This window comes from Neophocaena asiaeorientalis, unplaced genomic scaffold, assembly GCF_003031525.2.
Source record: "Neophocaena asiaeorientalis asiaeorientalis breed wild unplaced genomic scaffold, Neophocaena_asiaeorientalis_V1.1 scaffold332, whole genome shotgun sequence".
Lineage (NCBI taxonomy): Eukaryota > Metazoa > Chordata > Mammalia > Artiodactyla > Phocoenidae > Neophocaena > Neophocaena asiaeorientalis.
The window spans coordinates 4,848,704-4,875,669 of record NW_020173111.1 but is presented as its reverse complement, the minus strand read 5'-3'; the positions used below and the strand labels follow the sequence as shown (position 1 = coordinate 4,875,669).

General features: G+C 50.0%; 1 protein-coding gene across 4 annotated transcripts in view; it reads left to right on the top strand.

The window, feature by feature from the left end:
* The window catches only part of OSBPL10 (oxysterol binding protein like 10), a 279,913-nt gene that overhangs the window by 231,826 nt on the left and 21,121 nt on the right, over positions 1–26,966 (top strand). For 3 of the 4 annotated variants that reach the window (XM_024743485.1, XM_024743483.1, XM_024743486.1), the window contains exon 7: positions 14,198–14,347. The exons of the other annotated variant lie outside the window; for it this stretch is intronic. In XM_024743485.1, coding sequence (XP_024599253.1) covers positions 14,198–14,347 — 150 coding nt within the window. The remainder of the gene's footprint in view (positions 1–14,197; positions 14,348–26,966) is intronic. 4 annotated transcript variants of the gene reach the window in all.

Here is a 26,966-nt window from a genome sequence, read left to right as displayed (position 1 = left end):
TATTCTGTGTGGCTTCCCTGGTGGCGCAGTGGTTGAGAATCCGCCTGCCAATGCAGGGGACGTGGGTTCGAGCCCTGGTCTGGGAAGATCCCACATGCCGTGGAGCAACTAAGCTCATGCGCCACAACTACTGAGCCTGCGCTTTAGAGCCCGTGAGCCACAACTACTGAGCCTGCATGCCACAACTACTGAAGCCCGTGCACCTAGAGCCTACACTGCGCAACAAGAAAGCCACCACAGTTAGAAGCCCGCGCACGGCAATGAAGAGTAGCCCCTGCTTGCTGCAACTAGAGGAAGACCACGCGTAGCAATGAAGACCCAATGTAGCCCCCCACAAAAAATAAATAAATAAAAACAAAAAAAGTTTATAGCTTTCTGATCCTGTTTTTGGGCCATCAAGTGAAATTTCCAGAGCCTGGTCTAATGTTGAGACATACAATTTCCTTCTTCAACTTATGCCTACACAAGATTTTGATAGAAGTTGTCCATTTGTCCATGTTTGATTCCCATGTCCACACTGGGCACTCAGGATTGGGTTTGGGGAATCGGAAGAGGCCAGTGACACATTTCCTGCTATGGCCTGGGATCATTAGAGCAGTGGTTTCTCAAGTGCTGGCATGCATCCCAATCACCTGGGGGGCTTGGTAACACTCAGGTTCTCCAGGGGGAGGGGAGGAGGTGGGCTGGAAGGCTACAGTGGGCGTAGAGTTTCATTTCTGCAAGATGAAAAAGTTCCAGGAATCTGTTGCCCAGCAATGTGAATAGAGTTGATACTACTGAACTGTACACTTAAAAATAGTTAAGGTGTTAGAAAAAAAAAGTAATTGAATATGAAGTGATTTGTCATAATTCATGGAACCACGCACTAAGGCCTGTACATTGCACCACATATAAATTCTATTTTGATTCAAAAATAAACATCAAAACACAAACATAACACAGGTCTGGGCCCCTGTCCCCACAAACGTAACACAGGTCGGGAAGTCTGGGCCTGGGATGGGGCCCAGACTTTGCATTTCTGTCAAGTTCCCAGCGATGCTGAGGCTGCAGGTTCGGGACCATGTGTTAGGCCTGATCCCGAGCTTCCCCCTGCTCCATTCTGCATCCCCTCCTTGCTTTGCATCCTTTTTCCCTGTACCTGCCTCTAAGTATGAGCCCATGACTGCATAATGTGTGGAAGAAGCAAGGTGGTCTAGCAATTAGTGGCATCAAGTGTAGACTCTGAAAGGACCACTAAGGGGGTGCCATCGACTTTAGTCTCCTTGTGTTTATTTTCTGAATAGAGGCATTCACCATCTGCAGAATCAGAAAAAATCTATCACCCAGCACAAAACATAAATCATTAACAACTGTGGATATAGAAAGCCAGAATTCTGTTCTTGATGCGCATCCATGGTTACAAAAGAAGCAAATCACAGGGGGACCCCCCACCCCCCGCCGATATATCATTCTGTCGTCTTTTTGTTTCTTCAGTGAAGGTGCTTGTAAAATGGTTCATCTGTGGTTCAGTAGGAATTTTAGAGTTTTAAAATGATCTGTTCTCACTGAGCTTTTTATTGCCAAAATGTTAGGAAAAGATAGGCAAGGCAGTAACCTGTGAGCGACCCTGGCGAGGCTTCCATGTGGGGTGTTAGAGGAGGGGGAGGGATTTCCTTTGCCCTGGGATCATCAGAAGCTGCATCAGGGCATGGGTGCTCTTTCTGCAGAGAAATCACAAATGGTGGGAGGCATGGAAATGAGTTGGGGGGACGTTCAAAGTGTAGTACTTGGGACTTCCCTGGTGGCGCAGTGGTTAAGACTCCGCGCTCCCAATGCAGGGGACCTGGGTTCCATCCCTGGTCAGGAAACTAGATCCCACACACATGCTGCAACTAAGAGTTCGCATGCTGCAACTAAGCAGCCTGCGAGCCGCAACTAAGGAGCCCACAAGCCGCAACTAAGACCCAGTGCAACCGAATAAGTAAATATTAAAATAAAATAAAATAAAGTGTAGAACTTGTGCGATGATGAAAATATTTTCTTTGCCAACTGACCAATATGGTAGCCACCAGCCACCTGTGGCTGCTAAGTACTTACAGTGTGGCTGGTTAAATTGTATTTCATTTTAATTAGTTTAAATAGCTACTTGTGGCTGGTGGCTACCGCGCCGGGCAGGGTAAGTCTAGGCTGTAGGAGGATTAGGCGAATAGCAGGAGGGGATGTGACCACAGGGGTCTGGGGGACGAAAGCCCGAAATGGTGGGCTGAGTGAGTGGATCGTTTTCTCTGGGCGATGGGATGAAGACTTGAAGACTTTGAACAGAGAAGCGGATGTTTTGGGAAGAACATTTAGCTATACCCACTTTAGGTATAGCTAAATGAAGACTTGAAGACTTTGAACAGAGAAGCGGATGTTTTGGGAAGAACATTCTAGTGGTGCAATATGAAACAGAGCATAAGAGGAAGGGTCTGCAGCAGATGAGAATCTGGGAAGTGTTCGGACCCTATAAGATGTGCCCGAGGCCCAGCGTGTGATGGCAGAGATGGGAGAGGGAAGGGATGTGTAAGCGGGTGGGTGTTGGGGTGCTGGGGCACTGGGAAGGTGTCTGTGAAGCTGCAGGCCTCAAACCTGGGTGACAAGGAGGATGGTGAGTGAAACAGAGAAGACGGGGTGCTGCAGGGGCCCATTGAGGTGTGCAACATGAGATGCTAACGGCTCTTTCTTGCGTCTGAATCTCCTGAGCTGTCTCCTCTGTGGCTCCATTTGCTCCCTCCAGAGCTTGCTTCTTCCTTCTGAACTGCCTGCCACCGCCTTGCTGCTCCCCCGTGGCTCTTGCGGTGCTCACTGTTGACCCTGCAACTGGGAGCCCACACCAGCCACTGTCCGCACAGAGGCTGCAGGCCCAGGGGGACCCAGGCCGTGTCCTACGCCGTCTGTGCTCCTCTCCTGTGCCTCACACAGAGCCTGATGGGTCTGTTTGTGCCCGCTGTTCTCCCTCACGCTGAACCAGGATGGTTCTCAGTGCCCGTCACCCCTGCAACAGTCACATCGTGGCTTAATTAACAGGCCATTCCTTGGGGCCTGGGTTATATTCTTCAGCCCCTTAGTGATCGTCCGTAGTTGCTCACTTCCAAAGGGGAAAGCCAAGTGTGTATTTACTCATTCGAGGAATATGTCAGTGTCAAGTCCTATCTTTGTTGATAGAGACACAACAGTGAACAAAACAGAGCCTGGTTCTCGTGAGCTGACCTTCTCCAGGGGACAGAGGTGATCAATCGGCATATAATACGATCAGTGCCAGGAGTGAAGGAGCAGCTGGAGGGGGGCATGATGGGGAAGGTGGGGAGGATGGTCAGGTGACACCTGAGTAGAGATCTGAGTGAAGGGAGGGAGGAAGCCATGCAGAAATCCAGGGGGAAAAGGGTGGTAACAGCAGGTGCAAAGGCCCTGAGGTAGACGTGCACTTCATATGTTCTAGGAACAGAAAGTGGCTGGCGGGGCCTGAGGAGGGTGTGGGAGGGATGCGGTGGGAAGGAAGGTAAGAGAAGCAGTGGGGCGAGATCACATGGGGTCTCCTGGGCCCCAATAAGAACTTTGATTCTGAAGGAAGTGGGGAGTGTTTTGAGCATGAGTTAGAGAGGATCTGCGTTATGACTGAAGATGACTGCTGGTTGCTGTGAGGAGACCGAGGCCATAGAGGGGGTGTGACAGACTTGCTGGGAAGCTGTTGCAGTAAATAAGTGAGAGCTGACGGTGGCCTGTGCCAGGGAGTGGAGGTTGTGAGAGTAATTGGATTGTGGATGCAATTGGCAGGGTTTGCTGGGGGCTGTAGTGTGGGTGGAATGTGAGGAAGACTGGAGTCAGGGGTGGGGCTGAGGCTTTTGGCCAAGTGGCTGGAAAAATGAAGTTGCCATTTCCTGAGACAGAGGACCACGTATTAGAGGTGTGAGTTGCAAGGTGTGTTTTGGATATATTATGTTTAATATGCCTATTAGGTAGTGTGTTAATTTTCTATTGCTGCTGTAACAAATTATCACAGACTTGTTGGTTCAAAACAGCGCAAACTGATCGTATTATAGTTCTGTTGGTCAGAAGTCCGACATAGGTCTCATGGAGCTAAAATCGAGGTTTTTCTTGGAGGCTCTAGGGGAGACTCAATTTCCTTGCCTTTTCCAGCTGTCAGAGGCTGCCTACTTTCTTTGGCTTGTGGCTCCTTCCTCCATCTTCAAAGCCAGCAATGCTGCATGTCCGACCAGTTTCCACGGGTACATCTCCTCTTCTGACCACAGCCAGGAAAGAGTCTCGAATTTTTGGGATTTCTGTGATTCTGTTGGATCCATCTGGATAACCCAGGATACTTGCCCTGATTCCAGGCTTTAATCACATCTGTAAAGCCACTTTTTCATGTAAAGTAACATATTCACAGGTTCCAGGGATTAGGACCTGGGCGTGTCTGGGAGTCCATTGTTCTGCCTAATAGCTTGGGGGTGTGGATAGACAGTTGGACACACAAAGCTGGAAGTCAGGGGAGAAGGCTGAACTTGAGATATAAACTTAGAAGCCATCAGTGTACAAATGGTTTAAAGCCACGGCATCAATCACATGGGCTTTCCAAGGGAGTGAGTCTAGTCCTAAGGGCAAAGCCACATACAGTCTGGTCTGAGCCAAACCTCCCTGTCACATCACTCTGGTTGGAAGGGCCCCGCCCTTCTCTGCCGCCCTAAGTGCTGCTCCTTGGTGAGACTCAGGCCCGAGTCTGGCTCTGCACACGTCACCTTCCTTCTGGCCTTGTTTGACTTTGCATCATGTGTCCTTTTATTTTTTTTTAATTTTCAAATAACAGCTTTATTGAAATGTAATTCACATGCCATGTCAATTCACCTATTTGAAGTGTGCCATCCTATGGATTTGAGGATGCTCCCAGCTATGTACCACCAGCACTACAGTCAGCTTTAGGATATTTTCATCACCCCAAAAGGAACCTTACCTCTTAGCTGTCACCTCAAATCCCCCCGTCCTTCCGTCCCCCACCAACCACTAATGTACTTTCTGTCCCTGTAGATTGGCCTGTTCTGGGCATCTCATATAAGTGGGATCATGTCATATGTGGTCTTCTGTGACTGGCTGGCCTTCTCATTTTAAATATGGATTTTGTCTTGCACGCTCCAGTTTTCCCAATTTTTCTTTAGTTTTATTCATTCAGTCCTTAAAATTTTTTTTTTTAACCGAGCAGCTATTATAAAACCAGGCTTTGTGTTGGGATTCTAGAAATGAAAGCCTGAGTAAGACAGGCTTGCCATCATCACGGAGCTCTGAGGTGGGTAAGCTGACAACGCCATGGCTGTCACTTTCCCCTCCTGAGCTCCCGGCTGGTGTTGCTGCTGGATCAGGGCATTCTTCCTCCCAGATCCTGGAGGAGGCTTCTAATCCACATTGACCCAGAGCCCTAAGCAGCCAGCCCCGATCATCAGTGTTCCTGTACCAAAAGAGAGCTGACTGTCCTGCTCTGACGGGAAGGCAGGTAGATGGGCAGTTGCATAAATGCAGTTGGGTAAGTGCCGAGCTGGGCACGGACAGGGTGCTTAGGGATTCCTGGTTAGGATGGAGGCATCGCCTCTGCCCCTGTGAAGCATGGTTGAACTAAGTGTCGAATGATGAGTTGGGAACTTACCAGTCCCACCCAGGGATGGAGAAAGAAAGGTCCTCCAAAAGATCCCCGCTGGTTGAATGCAGAGACCGTGGCTTAAGACCGCATCCTTCTGTCTTCAGTATCTCACGCGGTGCTTTGAGTTCGAGGCAGCTGGTGCAATGGTAACTCGTTCAGGCCTGGTGACTGCTTACCCTTCAGCCCACCCCAAGGAGGTGGGGGTTCCTTTTATGTCCTGAACCACCGCTTTTCCTCTTATCAGAGGCCAGGAAGGCTAGGACGGGTCTCAGAGAATTTCTTCCCTACCTTTCCTGGGTAGCCTTGGATGACAGGCACCCCCGTCCTGTCACTCCCTGCAGACCATAGCAGGTCTCCTGAGACCAGGAGATGGCCTGCACTGTCCGATTCACTGTCCTGGCTACTGTGTGTTTGTCCCATGTGGTTCCCGGATCTGCATGTGACTCTAGGCTGAGATTTGTTGGAGGATGGATTTCTACGAATCCCTTTCTGCTGCAGCCCCAGATCCAGGAAGTGATGCTACCTCATGGTCAGGGCCATGGACTATTTGGGGGGCCTGGACCTTTGCAGCCCTAGAACCCTCGGTGTCATCATTGCTGAGGAGGGCCTGGGAGACAGCATGGGAAGCATCCTGCAGCTTCCAGAAGGATGCTGCCGGGATGGGAACAAGCACAAACAGGGGTGATGGGCACTTCAGCTGTGGTTTCTAGATCCCCGGGGCCGCAGGTCCACCATGTGCCCATGAGGATGCTGCAGCCTCACGAGGGCGGCAGGCTTTTGCTCAGTGTTCCCTCTGCACCCACTTCCCGTGCCCTGACTTCCCCGGGCCTCTCAGCAGCCCTCCAGGGGGTGGGTGGTACCATCTCCACTTCACGGGTGAGGGGACTGCCTGCCAGGTGGAAGGTGGCAGGTTCAGGATTCATGTCCAGGGCCGTCTCTCTGCAGCCACCACGCAGAGCTCTCCCTGGATGCTTTGCTGCCTTGCAGAGCTGTGGTGATGCATCCTCTTTCTTCTCCTTCTCGTGACCTTTATCCCCATCCTCAGGGGCTTCCTGTGAGTTGGGAAGCGTGACCCGTGCTGCTGGTGCCACCCAGGGCTAGGGCACGGTGGGCGTGCCCCTTCACCCTGCAGAGCTTTGCTGAGCCCTCGGTCCGGCTGTGATTTCAGTGCTGGGCTGGGCTGGAAAGGGCTGGACTTCTGCTGATGGAGAAAAGGCCATAAAGCACTGGATGCGGCGCTGGCACATTGCCTGACCCACCACGCTGGCACCCTCCCCGTGATTCCCGGTGCCCACATGCCAGGGCCAGGGGTCCTGCTGATGTGCTTGCAGAGCCTCAACTGCAAAATAATCACCTCCCTCTTTGTTTGCAGCTGCTGCTTCGTTTTTCCTTTGCGGTGCTTTCTTGCGGTTTCCTTTGCTGCTTCGCAATTCCTTTCTTTTCTGCTTTCATTTAAAATGATTTTCAAGTAGACACATGGATGCTGGGAAAGGGCTGGCGATTCTCCTCCCTCTGAATGCTTACCTCACGTGTCTTGAAAGGAACGCTTTTTAAACCTTCTTGGTGTAATGTTCCCGATGACCTTGGCTGATGACGAATGTACCCCCGCTCCACACCCCTCCCCAGAAGCAACTTCCTTCTGCCTTCCAGGATGTCTTTGATTTAAAATTAACCTTTCTGCAGGTCGGCCCCTTTGCTCAGGACGAGCATCTGTCCTTGCAGTCTGTGAGAGCCAAGTGTGGTAAATGTGTATGTATGTGTGGGTAGAGCCAGAAAGCCAGCACATCCACTGGGAGGCGGCAGAAGGATTATGATGGCAGTGGCAGCCAACTCAGTGCCCCCCAGATGGCAGCTGGGACGAGCAGGCTGCGTGGACATGCTTGTACTTGAACCTGTCAAGGATAAGAGCCCACTTCTCCGTCAGGTCCCCCCCACCTCGCCACAGTGGCCTCATTGTACCTACCTCCAAATGGCCAGATAAGGTCCCCTAACTAAGGGGGTGGCCTCCGAGGCCCAGTCGGTGGCCTGGCTTCGACGTGGCTCCACAGAGAGGACAGTACATGTGAGAAGCCTTCAGCTGCCGCCCTGCATCAGGGCCGAAGGCCGTCAGCCGGACCAGACACCATCCGAAGACGTGTGGCTGACTGCAGCCCTCTGGCATGACTTGTGACCAGAGCCAAGCATCCATCCGTTCCGACCGAGAGCCCTTCCACCGAGCAAGGATGGCCTACTTTTGGGGAATTAGAGAGACTCTTCTGGAGGAGAAACCCCGCCTGTGCTGAGCATGGGGAGAACAGTAGGTCCCCAGGAGCAGCCACTGCACGTTCAGAGGACAAACTTCAAGTCTGTGTCTGTCCTCGGGAGATAATTGTTCCAAGTGCGTGGTAGGGAGGGCCGTGCACTTGACAGTCACAGGGTAGACGTTTCCTATTGGGGAATGAGGGCCAGAAATTACTGGTGGAATTTGCTGGACGTCTGGCTGTCTTTGGGGGCTCCAGGCTCTGCTGATGCTTGCTGACTTGAGCCCCAAGTTGGACCGGCTCCTCGGATCCAGCTGTGCCAGTTCTCGTGACCTTGGGCTGTTAGGCGGGGCTTCTTAGGATTTACTGATAAAATGTTACTGATATGAAGATGTGCTCTGAGGACCAAGTAATGGTTGTGATAACTTGGTTAAATACACTGTGACTATTGAGATGAAAAAATGACTAGAAATTAAAGAGACAGTAATACCATTTATCATTAGAACCAAAAAAAAAAAATTGGTTTGGTCGTTGGTCCGTGGGTACTTGTACCTCTTAGACACTCAGACCCTCTTGCTTTTCTTCCAGTATTCACTGGATTTCCTTTTTTTTGTCCCCTTGGTCTGTCTCCATATACCCACCCTCCCAGTCTCTCTGACCCCCTAAGCTCTGTCCATGTTTCACGTTCCTATTTTTCCTAAAACCTCTTATTTTCTGGAAGACCAGCTTCTCTTGACTTTTATCCCCTGGTCAGCAAAAGCAGACTCGCCCTGGTGGCCGCGATTGCATGTCATTGCACGTTCTGTGTAGTTGTGGGCTTGAGAAGCACGTCACGTAAGAGGACACGTCATTTCCTGGTTACTCTTCTGCCTGCTGCTGTGATACAGACATAGCTCTCATTTGAGGGTATCTGAGGGTGGTGATGCTCTGGGTCTTCTCCCCCGCTGCCCACCTTTCGCTGGCCCCCAGAATACCAGAGAGTCTTCTTGACATGGCTGTGTCCCCCCCTTTTCCTGTAAGGACGATATCTGGGCTACGTTGGGTTCTTGCGTTCAATGCCAAGGTTCTTTGGGATGGCACAGCCCACCCATGCCTCCATGCCAAGGTACCAGCGTGCAGGGAGAGATGCCAGGCTTTAAAAATGATTGAGCTGAAGTGTGTTCGCTGCCAGAGGAGAATGTTCATTCCCTAGCTGGCTTTGTATCTTGGTCCGGTAGAATTTCAGGAGGGTTGTGGCTAACATGAGCTCAGTGGATTATGTTTTTCTGCTGAAGACGTTGTTTAGTTAAGAATACCTCTTACCTGGCAGAAGATGGCTATAGGAGTCCATCCCGATCCTTGCTGGAGGAGACCCCTCACACCTGCATGTCTGGGTTTTCAGGGCTCTTTGTGGAGCTGCTCCCCACCCAACAGTGAAAAGGCTTTTTGGAAGGCTGGGTAATGCCCAGGCCTCTCTCTAATGCCTTGAGTCTCAGGGTTCAGCCCTTTAAGACATTAGGTTAAAGAGGATGTTAGTACAATAGATCCAACTGCTTATACTGGCCCCAGCTGTCTGAGGGCCAGGTCTCAGTTAAGAAGGAAGGAGAGATCATTGTGAAGAGAGAAGTACACCGTCTGAGGAAGGGAAAATAGGGAGCGAGGCCTGGGAAGGGGGGTTGGGGTGGATTTGGGAGCGTGGGGGTAGAGTGAGGCCTCTGACAGGGAATTGAATGGACTCTAAAGATAAATGTCTGTTTCCTGGGTTTTTTTTTCCTGGAACTGACTCCAATTGTAATTAAATCACATATGTGTATTGAATAAAAGAGGTTGGAATTTCAGTCTTGCTTGGAATTTGCATTTGTATTGAAGAATTAAAATTTTGTGAAAAAGAAGAGACCCTAAGAATGTTCAGTGTCTCCCCTACACTGGTGTCCCCCTTGACAAGACTGCTGGACCCACATAAACCTAACTCAAGTCAAGGTGTTGCTTCTGGCTTTGGTCCTTGGCCCGTGGAGGAGCTGCCTCCTATCAGATAAGGAGTAGAGTTTGGTGGTAAGGCAGGGGCACGTCTGCAGGTGCTGGGACCGTCTTTGACTCAACCATTTCCCACCCTGAGAGCCCATCTCTCTTCCATGACCCTTCAGACCTTGAGACCCTGCAGACCTTGCGAGACCTGAGGTCAGCCCTGGACAGATACCCTTCTAAGAATCCATGGAGAGCAGGACCCTCTCTCCATAAAATGCCCAGACACGCAATTTGTACATGAAATGTCAAGGGTATAGGTAGGTATCTTAACGAGTGTCCATAGGGCCCAGATTAAGAATCCTTGCTTTAGGGCCCAGGTCACTGCTGAGCTACCAGGGGTGCCCCTGGACCCCAGCTGCCAGGTGGCCTTTTCCTGTCCATCACCTTTGCTTGTCCGTCCCCCGACCATTTGCTAACAAGGCAAGAGTCACTGGATTGTTGTAGCACCCCATGTCCTGCGGTACTCATGTGGTAAGCAATACTGAGTCATAATTTTTTGTTTTTATTAAAAACCTCTTTTTTCCAAAGCCTGCTTCTCTTTACAACATATTCTAATCCCATTTTATCTTCAAGTTTGTGTACATTTTTACGGTTCAAGCTGGCTCATTTGCAAAGCTCTCTGGGGAACGGCAGTATTTAAAGATTCTTCTTGCTTGAGTCTTAGGAACTGTCTCAGTCTTAGGAACTGTCTCAGAAAATAAGAAAAAGCCATTTCTTATTTTCAGTTTTCTTCTGAGGTGGAGAAAGACCGTTCTGCCACCTCTGATCACCTCAGGACGGTTGTCATCACTTTACAAGCAGAAATCCATTGGTATAGGAGGGCGTGGGCATACAGGGGTACCCAGGAGAGGAGCGGAACTTGATGAGCCGGGGGGTGAGGATGTGATGAGCACGTGGGCCTGACTGTGGAAAGCAGACTTGGATCCACTGACCGTTCCGTTGTTGTGGGTTTCACATCAGAACAGCAGAATCTGCAAACCCTTGACCCTAAAAGGGAAGGTTTTCTGTCTTTAAAACTCCATCAAAGCCTGGTTCTTCGAAATCTCCATTTCTCAGAGCCCCTGCTAACCATGCATGGGTGCTTTGCGGGTGCCCACAGATTGGTGTTTACATGGCCAGTTGACCTCCTTCAGACCGACATGCCCTGTTGGGAACCCCTACCCTCCATCCACGTACCCCCATTTTGGGCCCACACCAGAGGGTGGTCTCACCTTCTGCATATGGACTTGAGTTCCAGTGTGGGTGGAATTGGGGGTGTCCTCTAAGACGTTCACTGACAACGTGATGAATGAAGCCAGCTTTATTTTTAAACCCTGATTATTTACTCAAGGTTGGATAAGAGAATTTTTGCAAGTTTTCCGAAGCTGCAGGAGACAGAATTATTGCTGGATCCTTGTTTAAGCTTAGGGCACCGTCTGCTAAGGGTCTGTGCCAGTGAGGGGATGTGTGTCAGGCTCCCCGTGGCCTTTCCTTCCTTGGCGGGACTTCAGGGTCCCAAGGAGCTCTGGTCGCCAGTCGCCTTGGAGTGAGTCAGCTTCTGAGGCCTGTGCACCAGCCTTAATTCCCCTTGCTGGAGCCAGTGTCCCTGACGGCATCACCAGACACAGGAAACGTGACGTTGATTGAAGTGGGACAAGCTGGAGGCGTTTGTGTGCACAGTAGTGTATGTTCTTCGTATGATGTGACGGGAGCTTGCAGAAGGCGTCTTGGCTCCTGGAAATCAGGGACCAGCTGCGTTTGGTTTCCAAGGAAGGCAGACGGCAGGAGACGCTTGGTCCCTGTGGTTTGTAAGCATCTCCCTGCGAGTGTGGCAGTGGGTGGGAGGGTTGCACTGGCTTGTGAGCAGATGGGAAAATCACACTTTCAGAAGAAAGAACAATTCTTTACTTCATAAAACTTGCGTGAGCTATTGATTTGTTTAGTTTACAATCAGTGCTTTGTGAGAGCAGCTAATTTCAAGCAGGAACAATTGCACTCCAGGTGGAGCTCCTTTTCTCTCTCTTTTTTTTTTTTGGTTTTTGTTTTTAATTTTTATTTTATATTGTGTACAGTTGATTAACAATGTTGTGTTAATTTCAGGGGTAAAGTGATTCAGTTATACACATACATGTATCTGTTCTTTTACAGATTCTTTTCCCATGGAGCTCCCTTTCTTGTTGAGATGTATAAGGACCTTGAAAGCTATGCCCACCCCCTTGAGTGCAGGATGGTAGCGTGATTTGCTTTCAATTGTCCTTTTTCCTGCCACACAAGATACCCAGGCCTTGCCCTCTCCTGCCCCACTGCCCTGGGTGGAGGGGATGTCTGCTAATATAGGTGACCACCCAGCACGATACTGCAAAGGAAGTAGCAGCTCCATCACCTTGGCATTGAAAGGAGTGTGTCTGAGCTCTCTGGCTTTGGTGCCAACTGACGGGAAATGCAAACTCACAGTGAATGGAGACAGCCACCCTTTAAAACTTGCCTGAAACTCAGAGGAGGGGGAAGGAGCAGGGAAGGTCAGGAGGGCAAGTATATGGGACGGTGGCCCTGCTTTAGCCCGTCAGACTCGTAACCACAGTGACCTTGGCTGCCGTGGGCACTGCAACACAGGAGCTGAAGCTGGAGGAGAGGTAGGGGGCTTCCGGGCATTGATAGCAAGTGCTGGCTCCTGTCCCTCTGTCTCTGATTTCCCGGTGTGGAATCAGGGTGGCCCATGGCCCCAGACTCCCCCTCTGGTTAGTCTTCTCTGGACCATGGTGGGGGTCAGGGGCCCTCAGTTATTTCAGTATATCTAGCAAAGCACCTTTCCAATGATGTCACATAACACACATGACATGACTCTAGGGAACCAGGCACATGATGGAAACTTGACTTGTGGCTGGAGGAAAGCCCCATGGCCTTGGGAATAATTTGAGCAGTATGTCTATGGTAAGTGTCCATTTCAACTGAAATTTTAAAAATGCTACCCTGGTGGAAAGAGCACCATACTTGCTCTGGAGTGTTGGTGAGGAAGGACAATTATAAACACCTTGATCGCTAAATAACTTTTGTGTTTTGGAAGTAGATGAGATGCTTCTGTCTAATGAGATTGAAAATGATCAGTTTTTGCTTGGATATTCGGGCAAGTCTGTATCCTTTTATATTAAAATGTGTGGGCTCCCGTGTTTCTCTATGTTAAGTTCATTAGTAATTACCAGTCAACAGTAATGAGAAACAATTACATAGCGTTTTGTGTAGAGTGATTTTGCTGACATAGAAACAAGTACTATGAGAACATACCTAAATGAAGAATGGTGAATAGGATTATTTCTTTCAACAGAATTGTGAGGACAGCTGTAATTGTAGCCAGAGTTCTTGGTAGCTAGGTATTGGAAAATTATGCGCTCAGCAATCCACCTTGCATATTTTATTAACTTGCCTGCTTTCTCTGTAATTTGGAAAACTGGAATCAAGCAACTGAATGAATAAAACTTGCATCAAGGAACGTGCAGGGTCTGTTAGCCAGGTTGAAGCTTAGCATTATTATAAAATTTCAGACTTTTTCTTTACATTTTCATTTTTGCTTCCCTCCATAAATTAATGCCAGCACTGAGCCTTTTATTATTATTTTTTTTAACTTGCTGTAGTGATACTCACTAACGGGAATAGAAATAATTTCAGAGTAAATTTTCCCATAAATAAGGTAATGTCAGTTTCAGGGGTGTCTGACTTTTGCTTATAAACAGAAATTTACATTAGCTATAGTGCCCTGGGTTGTACAAGTTAACAGGAGAATATTATTTGGGAATAGCCTAGGTGAAGGGACTCACACTTGAATATTATAGTTAGTTTCTTAGAGGGCAGGAAGCTTTCTTGTCGGGGGAGGTGCTTAGGCTAGAAGGCTCGCTCACAGTTGAGGGGAAGATGAGAGGGCTCCTCAGGTGCTTAAAGGTAGGGCCTGCACCCCAGAGATCGTCTTCTGGGCTTCCCTGGTGGCGCAGTGGTTGGGAGTCCGCCTGCCGATGTAGGGGACGCGGGTTCGTGCCCCGGTCCGGGAGGATCCCACATGCCGCAGAGTGGCTGGGCCCGTGAGCCATGGCCGCTGGGCCTGTGCGTCTGGAGCCTGTGCTCCACAGCGGGAGAGGCCACAACAGTGAGAGGCCCGCGTACCGAAAAAAAAAAAAGATAAAAAGATCGTCTTCTGCCCACGGCTGGGAGGACCAGTTTATGGAGAAACTCTATCTGGGCAGGCTTGGGCTCTCTGTCCTTGCTAAGCACATGGGTTCAGTGCTGTGCTTCTAGCTTCTCAGGGCCAGGCTGGTGATTTTTACTGATGATCTCGTTTTAGCCAAGCTCAGGCCCCGAATTGGTTTTGTCAGAAGATGAGAAAAGTGACACTGAAGATCAGGAAGAGACGGAAGTGGGCGTCATGGAGGATCAGCGTAGTGTAATCCTTCACCTCATTTCTCAGCTCAAACTTGGAATGGACCTGACCAAGGTAGGTGGACGTGTCCCTGGGGCTTGTGGCCAGTCGTCTGGGTGCCTTCTGTCCCTCACAGGCTTTCCTGCTCGGGAGACTGGGGATGCAGAGTGCGGAAGGGTCAGAGCTGCGGTCCAAGTACGGATGTTCCGGGGATTATTGGAAAGGATATTTTATGTAAACGATCATCCCCAGAGCATGAGCCTTGCATTTGCTTCTCTGGAGGAGCTGCAATGCTTCAAGGGCAGGGAAAGCACACAAGATGATAAGGACAATTCAAGATGGGATTTCTTTGTCTCCTGCTGTCCTGGAGAGGATTAAAGGTGACCTAGAGAGATGGACGTGGCGCATTGGCCACAGAGAGAAAACAGGAGGAAGGAAATGGTGTGGGAAAGAGTGAGGCTGCCTCCACCTGCACCACCACCCCCCCCCCACCCCGCCTCTGGGCACCTGGCCACCTCCTGTTGCTGGCTGTCATTGGCCTTAACCCCATTGATGATCCAGACCTCGCTGCTCACGTGGAGAGCTGTGTGCCCGCTGGTTGGTAGACGCACAATAACTCTTGTTGGTGCTGCGCCCATCCTGGGAAACCTCATCAAGAGGACCCAGCATCCTCCACGCTGGTGGCCGGGCGATGGCCCCCGTGGAGCCTTCCCTGCCTCCGGGCAGTGGCTTCGATCTGGAGGAGAGAGGGAAGGCCGCTCTGCGCGCAGCTGAGAGGTGTGTGGGCCTCGGGAGCGTTGTGGGTGGTGGGAGATGCCTGCTGTCCAGCCCACCCAGCTTCCCTTGCCCGTCCTGATGCTGTTGCCGAAAGCTCGGCTTCTTTGCACTGGTGCCGAATCGAATCTTGGAGACAGAGTTTTGGGTGAAGTAGAAAAGAATAGCTAATTTATTGCTTTGCCAGGCAAAGGGAGACACAGCGAGCTCCTGCCCCACAAAACTGTGTGTCCCAAACTGGGAGGTAAGGAATTCAAGGGTTGGGTTGCCGATAAGGATCAGGGTGTGTGCAGGGCCTGCACTCCTCCCGTCTGGCCTCAGGTGGTCTTCTCTGGAATGAAGAATGCTAACATTTTCCATTTGTTGAGGGTTTTCTTTCTGCAGAAGAGTTCAAAGACATTGTTAATGTGTATCCCTTGAGACTGAACCAGGACCCTGCCCCAAGGCTGCACTATTGTTTCCTGACTGCTCCTCCCTTGTCTCTGCATCCCCTCCCTTCCCTGATTAGCAACTGTTTGAAAGGCTTCCATGCCCTGGAGCCCCACAGGGTCCTGCTCAGTTTCAGTAGGTGCATTGTGATTAGGAGGGAGGGAAGTGACCATGGGAGGGTGTGCTGGGAATGAAAGTTCTGGCTCCCGAAGGCCTACTACTTGAAATGGTCGGAGCCCCTGAAGGTGCAGCCTGGGGAAACTGCCTTGAGGGTCGTGGGCTTGTTTGGCTGCCGGGAAGGGGCTGGATTCCACAAGCTCAGCTTGGCCTGGAGGCCAGACCAGCGAGAGGGAGGGGGTGGGTGAGACAGGCTCTTTGAAGAGGAAAGCGACAACAGGGAGCCTCAGAGGGGACAGAAAAGCCTTTTCTTGGGGGTGTTCTCATGGGTTTGATCATGAGGGAGTCTGACATCCTGGGAACCTGCACTACTTTCCATGGGATTGGGGACGCATGCTGAGCAGTGTGACCTTGAAGGTTCCCTTGTCTCCCCTTTCCCTGCCCTCTGCTCGGGGGCTCCACACACCAAGCTGACATCCTGCTGCCTTCTCTTAATTTCTGTCACCTGGCCATGTCATTTGCATCCTTTTTGCTAGAAGAATCGCTTAAGTGCTTGCCTTTTAAAAAGCCCCCTCTCTGATTCCTGTCTGAGTGTAGACCACTCAGACGGAGCTTTGAGTGAAGACCTGGGGGCTGGAATCTGGGCTGTGACATCACTAATTTGACCCCAAACCATGTTTCCAAACTCTGGTTCACAGCCCGTTTTGTGGGTTGTAAAACCAGTTTAGTGGGTCAGATGATCATTTCTAAAAAATGAAATAAAATACATTAGAAAATACCAGAGTGTACAGCAGGTGAAACTTTTTAGTTCTGTTGATACGTGTGTACTGGGTCACCATGTGAAATATATTTGCATCGTGGATCATATTCTATTAATTCAATGTAGACTCCTGAGTGATACAGGAGAGAGACTGTCAGAGTAACTGAAGTTGCCCAGGTCAGATGTGGAGAAACCCAACAGCACTGAGGGGACTGTATGACGGCAGGTGGAGTGTCTCAGAGACATCACCTTCTGGCTCCTGTGTTTTATTTTTTAATTTTTTTATTTGGCTGTGCCGCACAGCATGTGGGATCTTAGTTCCCTGATGGGGGATCAAATCCATGCCCCCTGCAGTGAAAGCTCAGAGTCCTAACCACTGGACCGCCAGGGAAGTCCCTCTTGTTTTAAAATATGGAAATCATGAAAAGTGTACGTCGCCTTTTCCTAAAAGAGCAAACGTGTTTATCCAACAGTCAGCTATCAGAAAGAAAAACTTTTCTAATCTGTTGTTCATTAACTTATTTACTGGGAAGAAGCTGTTATTCAGAAACCAGGGGAACATTTGACAAGCTGAAATACTTGTGAGAGGAAGAGGGAAACCTTTTATTGTCCCATGAGGCTTTTGGGCTTTCGTTGCCCTGCCCTGTAAAAATGTTGATGAAATTGTATCTTCCCCTTTTTAAAAAAAATTTTATTGAAGTATAGTTGACTTATAATGCTGTGTTACTTTCTGCTGTACAGCAAAGTGATTCAGTTATACATACATATATATTCTCTTTCATATTCTTTTCCATTACGGTTTATCATAGGATATTGGATATAGTTCCCTGTGCTATACAGTAGGACCTTGTTGTTTATCCATCCTATATGTAATAGTTTCCGTCTGCTAATCCCAAACTCCCCCTCCATCCCTCTCCCACCCCCTTCCCTTTGGCAACCACAAGTCTGTTCTCTATGTCTCTGAGTCTGCTTTGTTTCATAGATATGTTCATTTGTGTTGTATTTTAGATTCCACATATAAGTCATATCACGCGATATTTGTCTTTCTCTGTCTGACTTACTTAGTATGATCATCTCTAGGTCCATCCATGTTGCTACAAATGGCATTATTTCATTCTTTTTAATGGCTGAGTAATATTCCATTGTCTACATGTACCACATCTTCTTTATCCATTCCTCTGTCGATGTACATTTAGGTTGTTTCCCTGTCTTGGCTATTGTATATAGTGCTTCTGTGAATATAGGGGTGCATGTATCCTTTTGAATTATGGTTTTTTCCAGTTATATGACCAGAAGTGGGATTGCTGGATCATATGGTAGCTCTACTTTTAGTTTTTTGAGGAACCTCCATACTGTTCTCCATAGTGGCTATATCAATTTACATTCCCACCAGCAGTGTAGAAGGGTTCCCTTTTCTCCACACCCTCTCCAGCATTTGTTATTTGTAGATTATCTCTTTTCTTATTGTCTGTTCTTGGCTCTTGTCTGTGTCATTCAGTTAAGCTTGTGCTAAGCTGGCAGTGGATGAGCTTGGCCTGAATGGCACTTGGTTCGATGAGCAGGCACCCTGGAGAGGTTACCTTCCACGACTTGAGGATGAAGCTTTGATCTCTCCATAAAATAAGTGCGCAGCCCCATCTTTGTGGAGGTGTCCAGCACAGCTGCATTCCCAGGTCACCAGCCTCACTGGGCCTTGAGTGCTGTATTTTGCTTTAGTTCATTAACTGTGGTCATCAGTTTCCTGGGCAAGTGACCAGTGGGGTTGTATAACATCCCATGCTCAGAAGCATCCCAGGCTTGGTTTACTGCTCTGCTGTTGCTGTCTTGAAATTCTTAATCATTTTGAACAAGAGGACTTGCATTTTTGCTTTCACTGGGCCCCCCAAAGTAGGTATCTGGTCCTGCCTCCAGAAGCACCTTGGTCTGTCCTCCTTCCTCAGTTGTGGTTCCAGAAGCCCAAGTTGCTGGTGAATTCCTCTACTGGATAACCTGCTACAATTGCACAAATCATGGGTAGCCCAGGAAGGAAAATGAGGGAAAAAGGAGGAGCCACAGAAGATGGAGGGCACAGAAGGGCTCTTTGACAAAGGGACATGTAGGTTGAGCCTGGAGGGTGAGTGGGCAGTAGTGGAAGGAACTAGAGGAAGGGCATTTCTGGTGGAGGGAACAGTATTGGGCAAAGCCAGAGAGCGAAGGCGGTGAGGCTGGGGGGAGTGTAGGCTGGGGGGAGTGTGTGCTGGCGGGGCATGGGGGAACCTGGAGTGGGGGCTAGGGTTAGATCTGTAGAGCCTTGTGGGCCATTGAAGGAAGGTGAACCTGATCCTGAGGGTGATGGGAAACCTTTGGAGGCCTTGGAGCAGGTGGGAAACATGTGTTTTTCAGAGTTGCTGCCCTGATAATTTGTGGGCTCCGGGGAGGGGGCCCACAGGATGCAAGGTTGAGCTTGGGGGTTTATGACGATTTTTACCGTGTTTTCAGGGCTATGAAAGGCAGCCATCAGTAACGCACATGCTCTCTCATCTAACAAGTACTTATTGAGTACGACACCTGCCAGGTACTGTTCTAGGCACTGGGAGTGCAGCAGTGAACAAAACAGAATCCACGCCTCACGGAGCTTGTGTGATGGTGGAAAGAGACAGACAATAAGCTGGAGAGAGAAAAGAAAAGAATGTGGAGATGCAAACACAGTGGAGAGACACAGAGCATGGCGGGTGGGGATGGAAAGCTGATGGGGCCGGTGAGCCTCTTAGATGAGCTGCTCAGCGCAGGACTCTCCAGGTGTCACTGGAGTACAGGCCAGGTGAAGATGAGGAAGCCAGCCAGGTGACCATGTAGTGGAAAGCTGTTCGGGCCAGCGGTGTCAGTGAGTGGACAAGGCCCAAGGTGGCCCTTGCCTGGCATTTTGAGGACGAGCAGGGAGGCCATTGTGTCTGGATCAGAGTTGACCCGCGTGGGTTGGCAAGAAATTAAATTGGCAAGACAGCAGGGGCTGGATCGGAGGGCCTCGCCGGACATTGTGAGGACTTGGGGTGTTATTATAGATGATGTGGGTGGCTGTCAAGAGAGTTTTGAACAAAGGAATGCAGGGCTTTCCTTGTATTTTGAAAAGATTATTTTGACTCTTTTGTAGAAAGTAAACTGGGACAGGGCAAGTGGGGTGCAGGCAGCAGGGTCAGGGTGGGAATGGAGGAAGTGACAGACAATGGCAAGGGCAGTGGCAGTTTCTGGGTGTACTTAGAAGACGTGCCAGCAGGCTACAGGTATCCTTTTTGCATGTGGTTTTGTTGTAAGGTATGAGCAAAAGAGGAATAAAGAATGACTCTAAGATTTCAACCTGAGCAACCGGAATAATAAACATTAGAGCTACTGTTTGTTTCAGTGACCTATTGCTGAGGGATTGACCACCCTAAACGAAGTGGCTTAAAATAACCATTTTATTTATGTTCACAGTCTGGGCTGGGCTCAGCTGGGTGGCTCTTTTGCTGGTCTTGCCAATGGTCACTCGTGTACCTGTCATCAGCTGGTGGGCTGGTTGTAGGCTGAACGTGGCTGGGACAGCTGGGCCTCTCTCTCCTCAAGAAGTCTTGTAACCTTTCTGTCTCCATGAATCCTTCCCACATGGTCTGTCCAGCTGGGTTGCCAGACTCTTACACGGTGGCTCAAAACTCCCAGGAGGGCCAAACTGGGTGCTGATAAGCCTTGGGCCCCAAACTGACACTGTGTCACTTCCACTCTGTTGATTAAAGTACCACAAGGGGACTCTTCAGGGGTGTGAATTCCAGGGGCTTGGGTTCATCGAGGGCCACCCGTGGAGCAGACCACCAGCCCCGCTTACCAAGGGGGGAGAGGCTATGGGAAGAGGAGGTTGGGGTGTTTGGGGGGATATCCCAGATTCAACCTTGGGTCTCTTGGGTCTGAGGGATCCATTCAATTCTGCATCCAAATTGAGAGGATGTGTAGGCAGCTGAGGATAGAAGCCTGGGGTTTGTGAGTGAAGCTTGGGTACCAGTTTGAGAGTGAACAATGTGCAGAGGGTGGTCCAACTCGGGAGATGGTAACCCCCCTTTAGGGAGTGAGTAGAGATGTAGGGGGAAAGTCCAAAGGCCGAGTCCGGGGAATCTCCAGTATGTGAAGGCTGGAGAGATGAGAAGGGTCCAGCAGAGGAGACTGAGGAGGGTCAGCTGAGGGGAGTGGGGGTAGGAAGCAGAGGAACATGATGACATGAAGTCACACACAGGCAGTGTTTTAAGGAGAAGGGAGTTCTCCGCTGCGAGGCACTGCTGCCAACAAGCCTGCAGAGGGACCATTGCCTTTGTTTTGGTCAAAGTTTGATTAGGTGGCTTCAAGGGAGGATGGGGAGAAAAGTGGTGACAGGGAGTAAAGATGGCGTTTCAAGGAGCTTTGATGCAAAAGGGAAGCAGAAAATTGGGACGAAGCTCTGGAACAGAGAACTTTGGTTTCTGAAGATGTTTGAATGCTGATGGGAACGATAGGTCGGGAGAGAGGGCGGGGATGCCTGCGGGAACTTGAGAGGGGAGGGGTTCTGGGATCCCATGCGGTGCGGAGGATCTGTCCCTAGCTAGGACAGCCCACCATTGTAGCAGGAGGCAAGCAGCAGAGCGGAGGGGCGGGGACCCCGGGGGACCCTCAGCTCTGTGTTTACGCACGTGGTTCTGAGCCGGGACGCGCCCCAGCTGTTACCTCACTTCTGAATGTCTCTGTTTCCTTGCCTGTAAAGCAGGGATAATCCCGTCTTGCTCCCACATCTGCACAGCCACGTGTCACGGATTCAGAGCAGTGAGGGTGATGAAGAGGGAAGGGCTGTTAGAGATTTGGGGAGGGAGGAGGCAGCAGGGATGAGTGGCCCTCTCAGGCGGAGGAAGGAGGTGGCAGGATTGCCCCTCGCCCCGCCCCGGGGCGGGGCACGTAAGGATTCTAGGTCACGAATTTAAAGTGAGACCGACAAGCATGTGTCTCTTTTCTCCAGGTAAGTTGAGCTGCCAGGTTGAGGCTCGGAGAACGTGAGGAGGTGGATTAAACCAGGGTTGGGGTTTGCTGGCTGACCCCCCCAGAGGGAGAGAGGGCCGAGGGGCCAGGGCGTGGTGGTGGTGGCAGATCAAGGGAGTGAGTGTCAGGTGGGGCAGGCATGCCATGCTGGGCGTGGAGGGAAATGAGGCAGCAGGGGATGGTGGACGTGATGGGGTCGTGGGGCTGGGGCTGTGATGGAGTGAGCTGGACGTACCGGGTGATGAGAGGAGGGGGGTGCTTGAAATTGAGATTTTGGGGGGGGGTGGTTGTGGGGAACAGCAAGGTCCAGGTTGGGCCTGTGACCTCTGTGGATTCCTCAAGGGATTTGGTCTAAACTCAAATTTTACAGATTCAGATGGGACAGAGATCTGCTGGAAGAGGGGATTGTGAGCCCTTCCAGAAGGCATAACTGATTCCATAGAGCAGGTGGGAGTCTGGGACTGCAGACTGTGGTTGAAACTAGTGCAAAGCAAAGGTGGATTGAACACTCCTTGGGTGCCCCGTGCACATCCTGTCCTCAAGGATGTTAGACAAGATTTGTACATTGAGAGAGAAGCTTGCTGAGATCGTTGTGAAGTTTCTATGATTCTTAAAGAATTATTTAAATGGTTCCAGTAGAGCTGTTTGTTGAACCAAGAGGAGACGTGGTTTGTGCTTGCGGTTTGTGTGCCCCCGGGATAGAGAATTGCCTCACGACAGACACCCACGTGCCTGCCACTGGGTTCAAGGACGAGAACATTCTCATGGCCTGCGTTCCTGCTCACGGATGCATAACCTCCCCCCAGGTCACTGCGTTGTCTTGTACTTCCTCCACAAGTGGCTTCTTGGTGTTATAATGATACAGTGGACATCTTGAACTCACAGCTTTTTCCTTGATTGATTCATTTTATTAGGCTGAATTTCCAGCGTCAGTCACAACAAGCACGGATTAACAGTGCTGTGCTTAAGCTCCTTCTTCTAAGGGGGAAATTTGCCCAGGTCCACGTGGTTGTCGCTGCCAAGAGATGAACCTCGGCTCACGGTTTCTGACTCTCCTACAAGCTGGGCCATTTATTTATTTATTTACTTACTTACTTATTTGTGGTACGCTGCCCTCTCACTGTTGTGGCCTCTCCCGTTGCAGAGCCCAGGCTCCAGATGCGCAGGCTCAGCGGCCATGGCTCACGGGCCCAGCCGCTCCGCGGCACGTGGGATCCTCCCGGACTGGGGCACGAACCCATGTCCCCTGCATCGGCAGGCGGACTCTCAACCATTGTGCCACCAGAGAAGCCCAGGGGCCCTTTTTTAAAAAAAAATATTTTTATTAAAAATAAATTATTATTGAAGTATAGTTGATTTACAATGTTCTGTTAGTTTCAGGTGTACAGCAAAGTGATTCAGATATATATATATATATATATATATTCTTTTTCAGAGGGTTTTCCATTATAGGTTATTACGAAATATTGAGTAGAGTTCCCTGTACTATAACAGTAGGTCCTTGTTGTTTATTTTATATATAGTAGTGTGTATCTGTTAATCCCAACCTCCATATTTATCCCTCCCACCCACCTTTCCCCTTTGGTAACCATGTTTGTTTTCTATGTCTGTGAGTCTATTTCTGTTTCGTAAGTAGGTTCACTTCTATCATTTGTTTTAATGAGTGCCTTTCCTGGTGTCCCAAGCACCATGAGATGCACAGGAAGGGAGCTGGCCCTTTAAGGAAACCAGGGGGAGCATTCCGTGGGCCTTTGGCAGTGTGAATCCTCTCCTGCTCATTTTGTAAGGCTGGATTTTTATGTACTTCCCCTGGTTTCCTTGAAGGATTGCACAGGTCACTCTCAGGTAGTTTTGGCCTCCCTTCCTTGCTTGTTTGCACCGGGTAGGTTTCCCAGACTGAGAACAGAGTATTATGTAGATGACTCTCAAGGTTATTAGGTTAACTGATGTTTCTTTGGAGAAGTCGAACCTGCTCTGGCCTTCCATATCGGACGGAGGCCTGCTGTGCTTCCCTTTGTGGGGAAGGGACGGACCATTGCTCTTTAGGGGGACCCTTTGACTTTCTCGATGGGTGATCAATTGTTTCCAAATTCTAAGATCCCAATCCAAAGATAAGTTATTTACTTCTAGATTGATGCAACTTTAGCCGTAATTAATTGTTCTCTCAATCCTGAGTGCAGATCTTCTTTTTTTTTTCCTTTCCCCAAAGTAGTTTATCGTCTTAATTATGTTAATGGCAGAAAAGGCAGCCCTGACTGATGGCTCAATAAATCTGCAGTAGCGATTGCAGCCATTTGGCTGCCATAAGTCTCAGCAGCTGGGCCATCGCTCACCGCTCAGCTGGAGGCAGACAGTCCAGTTAGTCCTCACCACTTTGTGGCTCCCTGTCTGCAGTGTCCACTGCCCAAGAAACAGATGATTAAGTGACTTATTGGCAAAGGGACCAACAAGAAGTCAGGGAGATCATAGAAGAGAGAGAATCCACTTTGATGAAATGTCTTGCCCACAGTGGTCAATGCGCTGGCTTGAAAGGACATAGGGTTGGGTATTCTGCACAAACACCAGCAAGAGATGAAAGGGGAGACGGTCACCCCACTCCTGCCCATTCTCCTCCATCTCTCTGGGAATTCTACTTTTCCCAGCACGGACAACGCCACAGCATCACTGTCAAGTGCAGAATACATGCCTCGAGGGTTGAACCTGTTATTGGCTGTGAGACCACATCCCCTGTGTCTTTCATTTCAGGAGGGTTGTCTTTGACAGTTAGTAAGTTCTCAGGTATTGCATCCCTAGTAGAGCCTTTTTTTTTTCTTTTTCTTCCAACTCTTTATTTAGCACATCTTCCAGTCTACAGTAGAGTTGCAAGAATAGAACAATGAACTTCCACATATATGCTTCACCTTTATTGGCCAATTGTTAACATTATGCCACTTTGTATTTTTCTTTCTTCTTTCCCCTCTCCCACTCTCTCCCTGCTTCTTCTCTCTGTCCGCCACACAGCAGGTACACACGCACATGTACGTATGTGTTTATTTTTTGATGAGCCATTTCAGAGTAGGTCGTAGACATGACACTTTTCCCTGACATCCATCAGTGAGTGGACCTCAATGGGCTATCAATGACCTAACAAGGTCATTCTCCTACACGACACATTTGTCACCCTGGGGAAATTTAACATGGCTTTGATACTGTTTCTTACACGCCCATAGTAAAATTCCCCCCCAGTTGTGCCAATAATGCTCTTTATAGCATTGATAAGAGCAAAAAGAGCCCTGTGGATGCTACAATGTGGGTGTGTGATGGGTACAGCGAAGGGGGGGGGTGGATGTAGGAGGAGGTGTCAGAAAAGACCTCACGGAGGAGTTTACCTCCTATGAGCTGAGTAGCTGTTTCTCACTTAGACGAGGGCAGGAGGGAGGGCAGCAAAAGGAAACAGGAGTGAACTCGTGTGTGTGTGTGTGTGTGTGTGTGTGTGTGTGTGTGTGTGTGTGTACTTGTGAGGGGAGGGCTGGGGCAGAAAGTGAGGGATACTGTGGGACTGGAGGAGGTGGGGGCCAGGCTGGACTTTTTGTCTTACAGAGATTTTAGAAAGATGACTCCAGCTGTGGTGTGGAGAAGAAATAGTGGCAGGCGTGACAGCTGGAAGGCGGGTTAGGAAGCGTCAGCTGTATTTTTCCAGACAGGGGGCACCGTGAGTGTTCTTAGTTGCCTATGGTCTCCCTCCCATCTGCACATTAATGACAGTCTTTGGGTTGGTGGATTGCCTTGTCATCCAGGAAGAGTAGAACGGACTAGAAGGTGGGGCTCTCGTCCCACCTTTTCCCCCTGGGCCGCCTCCTGACCCCTGCGTGTTAGGGACAGGAGAGGTGGTGGCCCAGCCGTCCCGGTTCTGACGTCCAGTGACCGCTCACCTCCCTCGTTCTCTGAGGGAAAGAAGATGTTCTCGTTGGCCCGAAGCAGAGAACTGTGATGTGTCGGGTGATGGACAGAACTCGGGGGGCAGTTGGGAGCCCTGAGGTTCCCCACATTCTCCTACACCTTCCCTGCCTTCTCCCCAGTCTGTCCCCTCACCTGTGAGACCAGGGCCTTGACCTGCAGCATCCCGAAGGGGCCTTCGGGTTCTGATGCTGAGCGATTTGGGATTCTGCGTGGGGTTCTTTTTTCTATTTGTTTTGTTTTAATCCTTCAGCTTCTGAGTTCAGAAATGCTAAGTTAGGGGAAATGCCTTAAACTCTTGCCCTTTTCCAAAGTACCCCATGAGAGCGTAAACATCCACGCGATTCTTTCCTTTTAATTTCAGTCTCGGGTGCAGCCCTGACCAGAGGTGGGATTGTTGTCGGAGACGCCCCATCCCACGGGGTGGGGGAGGAGGAACCCGGGTCTTGGGACCGTCTTCACGTGGAGCTCCTCAGTGTAACTCTGCACCCCACCGCTGCCCTCCATCAGAGGGCCCCCTGCCCGGGAGGGAGCTCAGGAATGCAGTGTTTCAGGGAGGTCTGGAGATGCGGACCTTGGTGGCTTCTTTTCTTTTGCAATTGATTTGGTCGCATGGGCCGGGGGTGGGGGTGGGGGGGAGTTCCAAGGTTGCTGAAATCCACAGCCTCAACCTGCACAGCCTGGGTGGGGAGCATTCCTGGGGGGACCTTGAGTGGCTCTGTGGGGGGCAGGCATGGGAGGCGCAGCCAGGCCCCCGTGAGGCTCATGAGAAGGGCAGGCCTCACAGGGCGCAGGGACGGCAGCTGAACTTGACCTGTTCCCACGCAGAGACGTAGGAGGTCATAGCAGTGGCGTCTGAAGGCGGTTCTGAGCCAGGATGCACTTTTCCCGGCCATCTCAGATGCTCAGATACTCAAGTTTGTCAAGTTGTGGCTCAAAGAAACTTAGGAAATCTCCATTAATTTGCATAGCTGTGTTTTAAATAACGTTTCTTCTTCTAGTTTATTATAAAAGTAAAGCAGAAAGATACTCAGAAGGAATGCAGAAATCACTCACTTCTGACACCCAGAGAGACATGTTAGATTGGGAGTGTTGCCGTGATACCTGGGTTGTGTGACATGCTCATTTTATATCTGGCTGCTTTGCGACCTAGCGAGGGTGCATTGTCCTCTGCCATAGTTTTCAAGTGGGACAGAAAAGCATTAGAAGGGGTACCAACCTCACCTCCCCAGCGGGCTGGGCTTCCCCCAGTTTCCTCTGAAATCTCTGTGCTTTGCTGCTTTCATATCCACCTGTCTGTCTCATGTCTGCCTGTCTGTCGGGACACCTCACTTCCACGGTATCTCCCATCTTTCCCTAGGAAGGGTCCCAGCAGGCTGAAGTGGGGGCCAGGTCACAGATCTGTGTGTGGTATTATTGGTTAGCAATGCTTTTGTGGGAGTTGGGGCCTATGATGTGACAGAAGGACAGACCTGGCCATGTAGGGAGGAGTGTAAACCAGCTGCGTGACCTTGGTCAACCCCTTCCCTTACCCGGACGGTTCAAGGGGGAGCCAGCGGGTCAGGGCTGGGCTTCCAGCTTCAGAACCCCGTGACTGCCACCACGAGAAGCAGAGTGAGACGCTCCAGGTCAACGCAAGCTTGTCTTGCAGCCGAGGGGTGGAATGGTAAT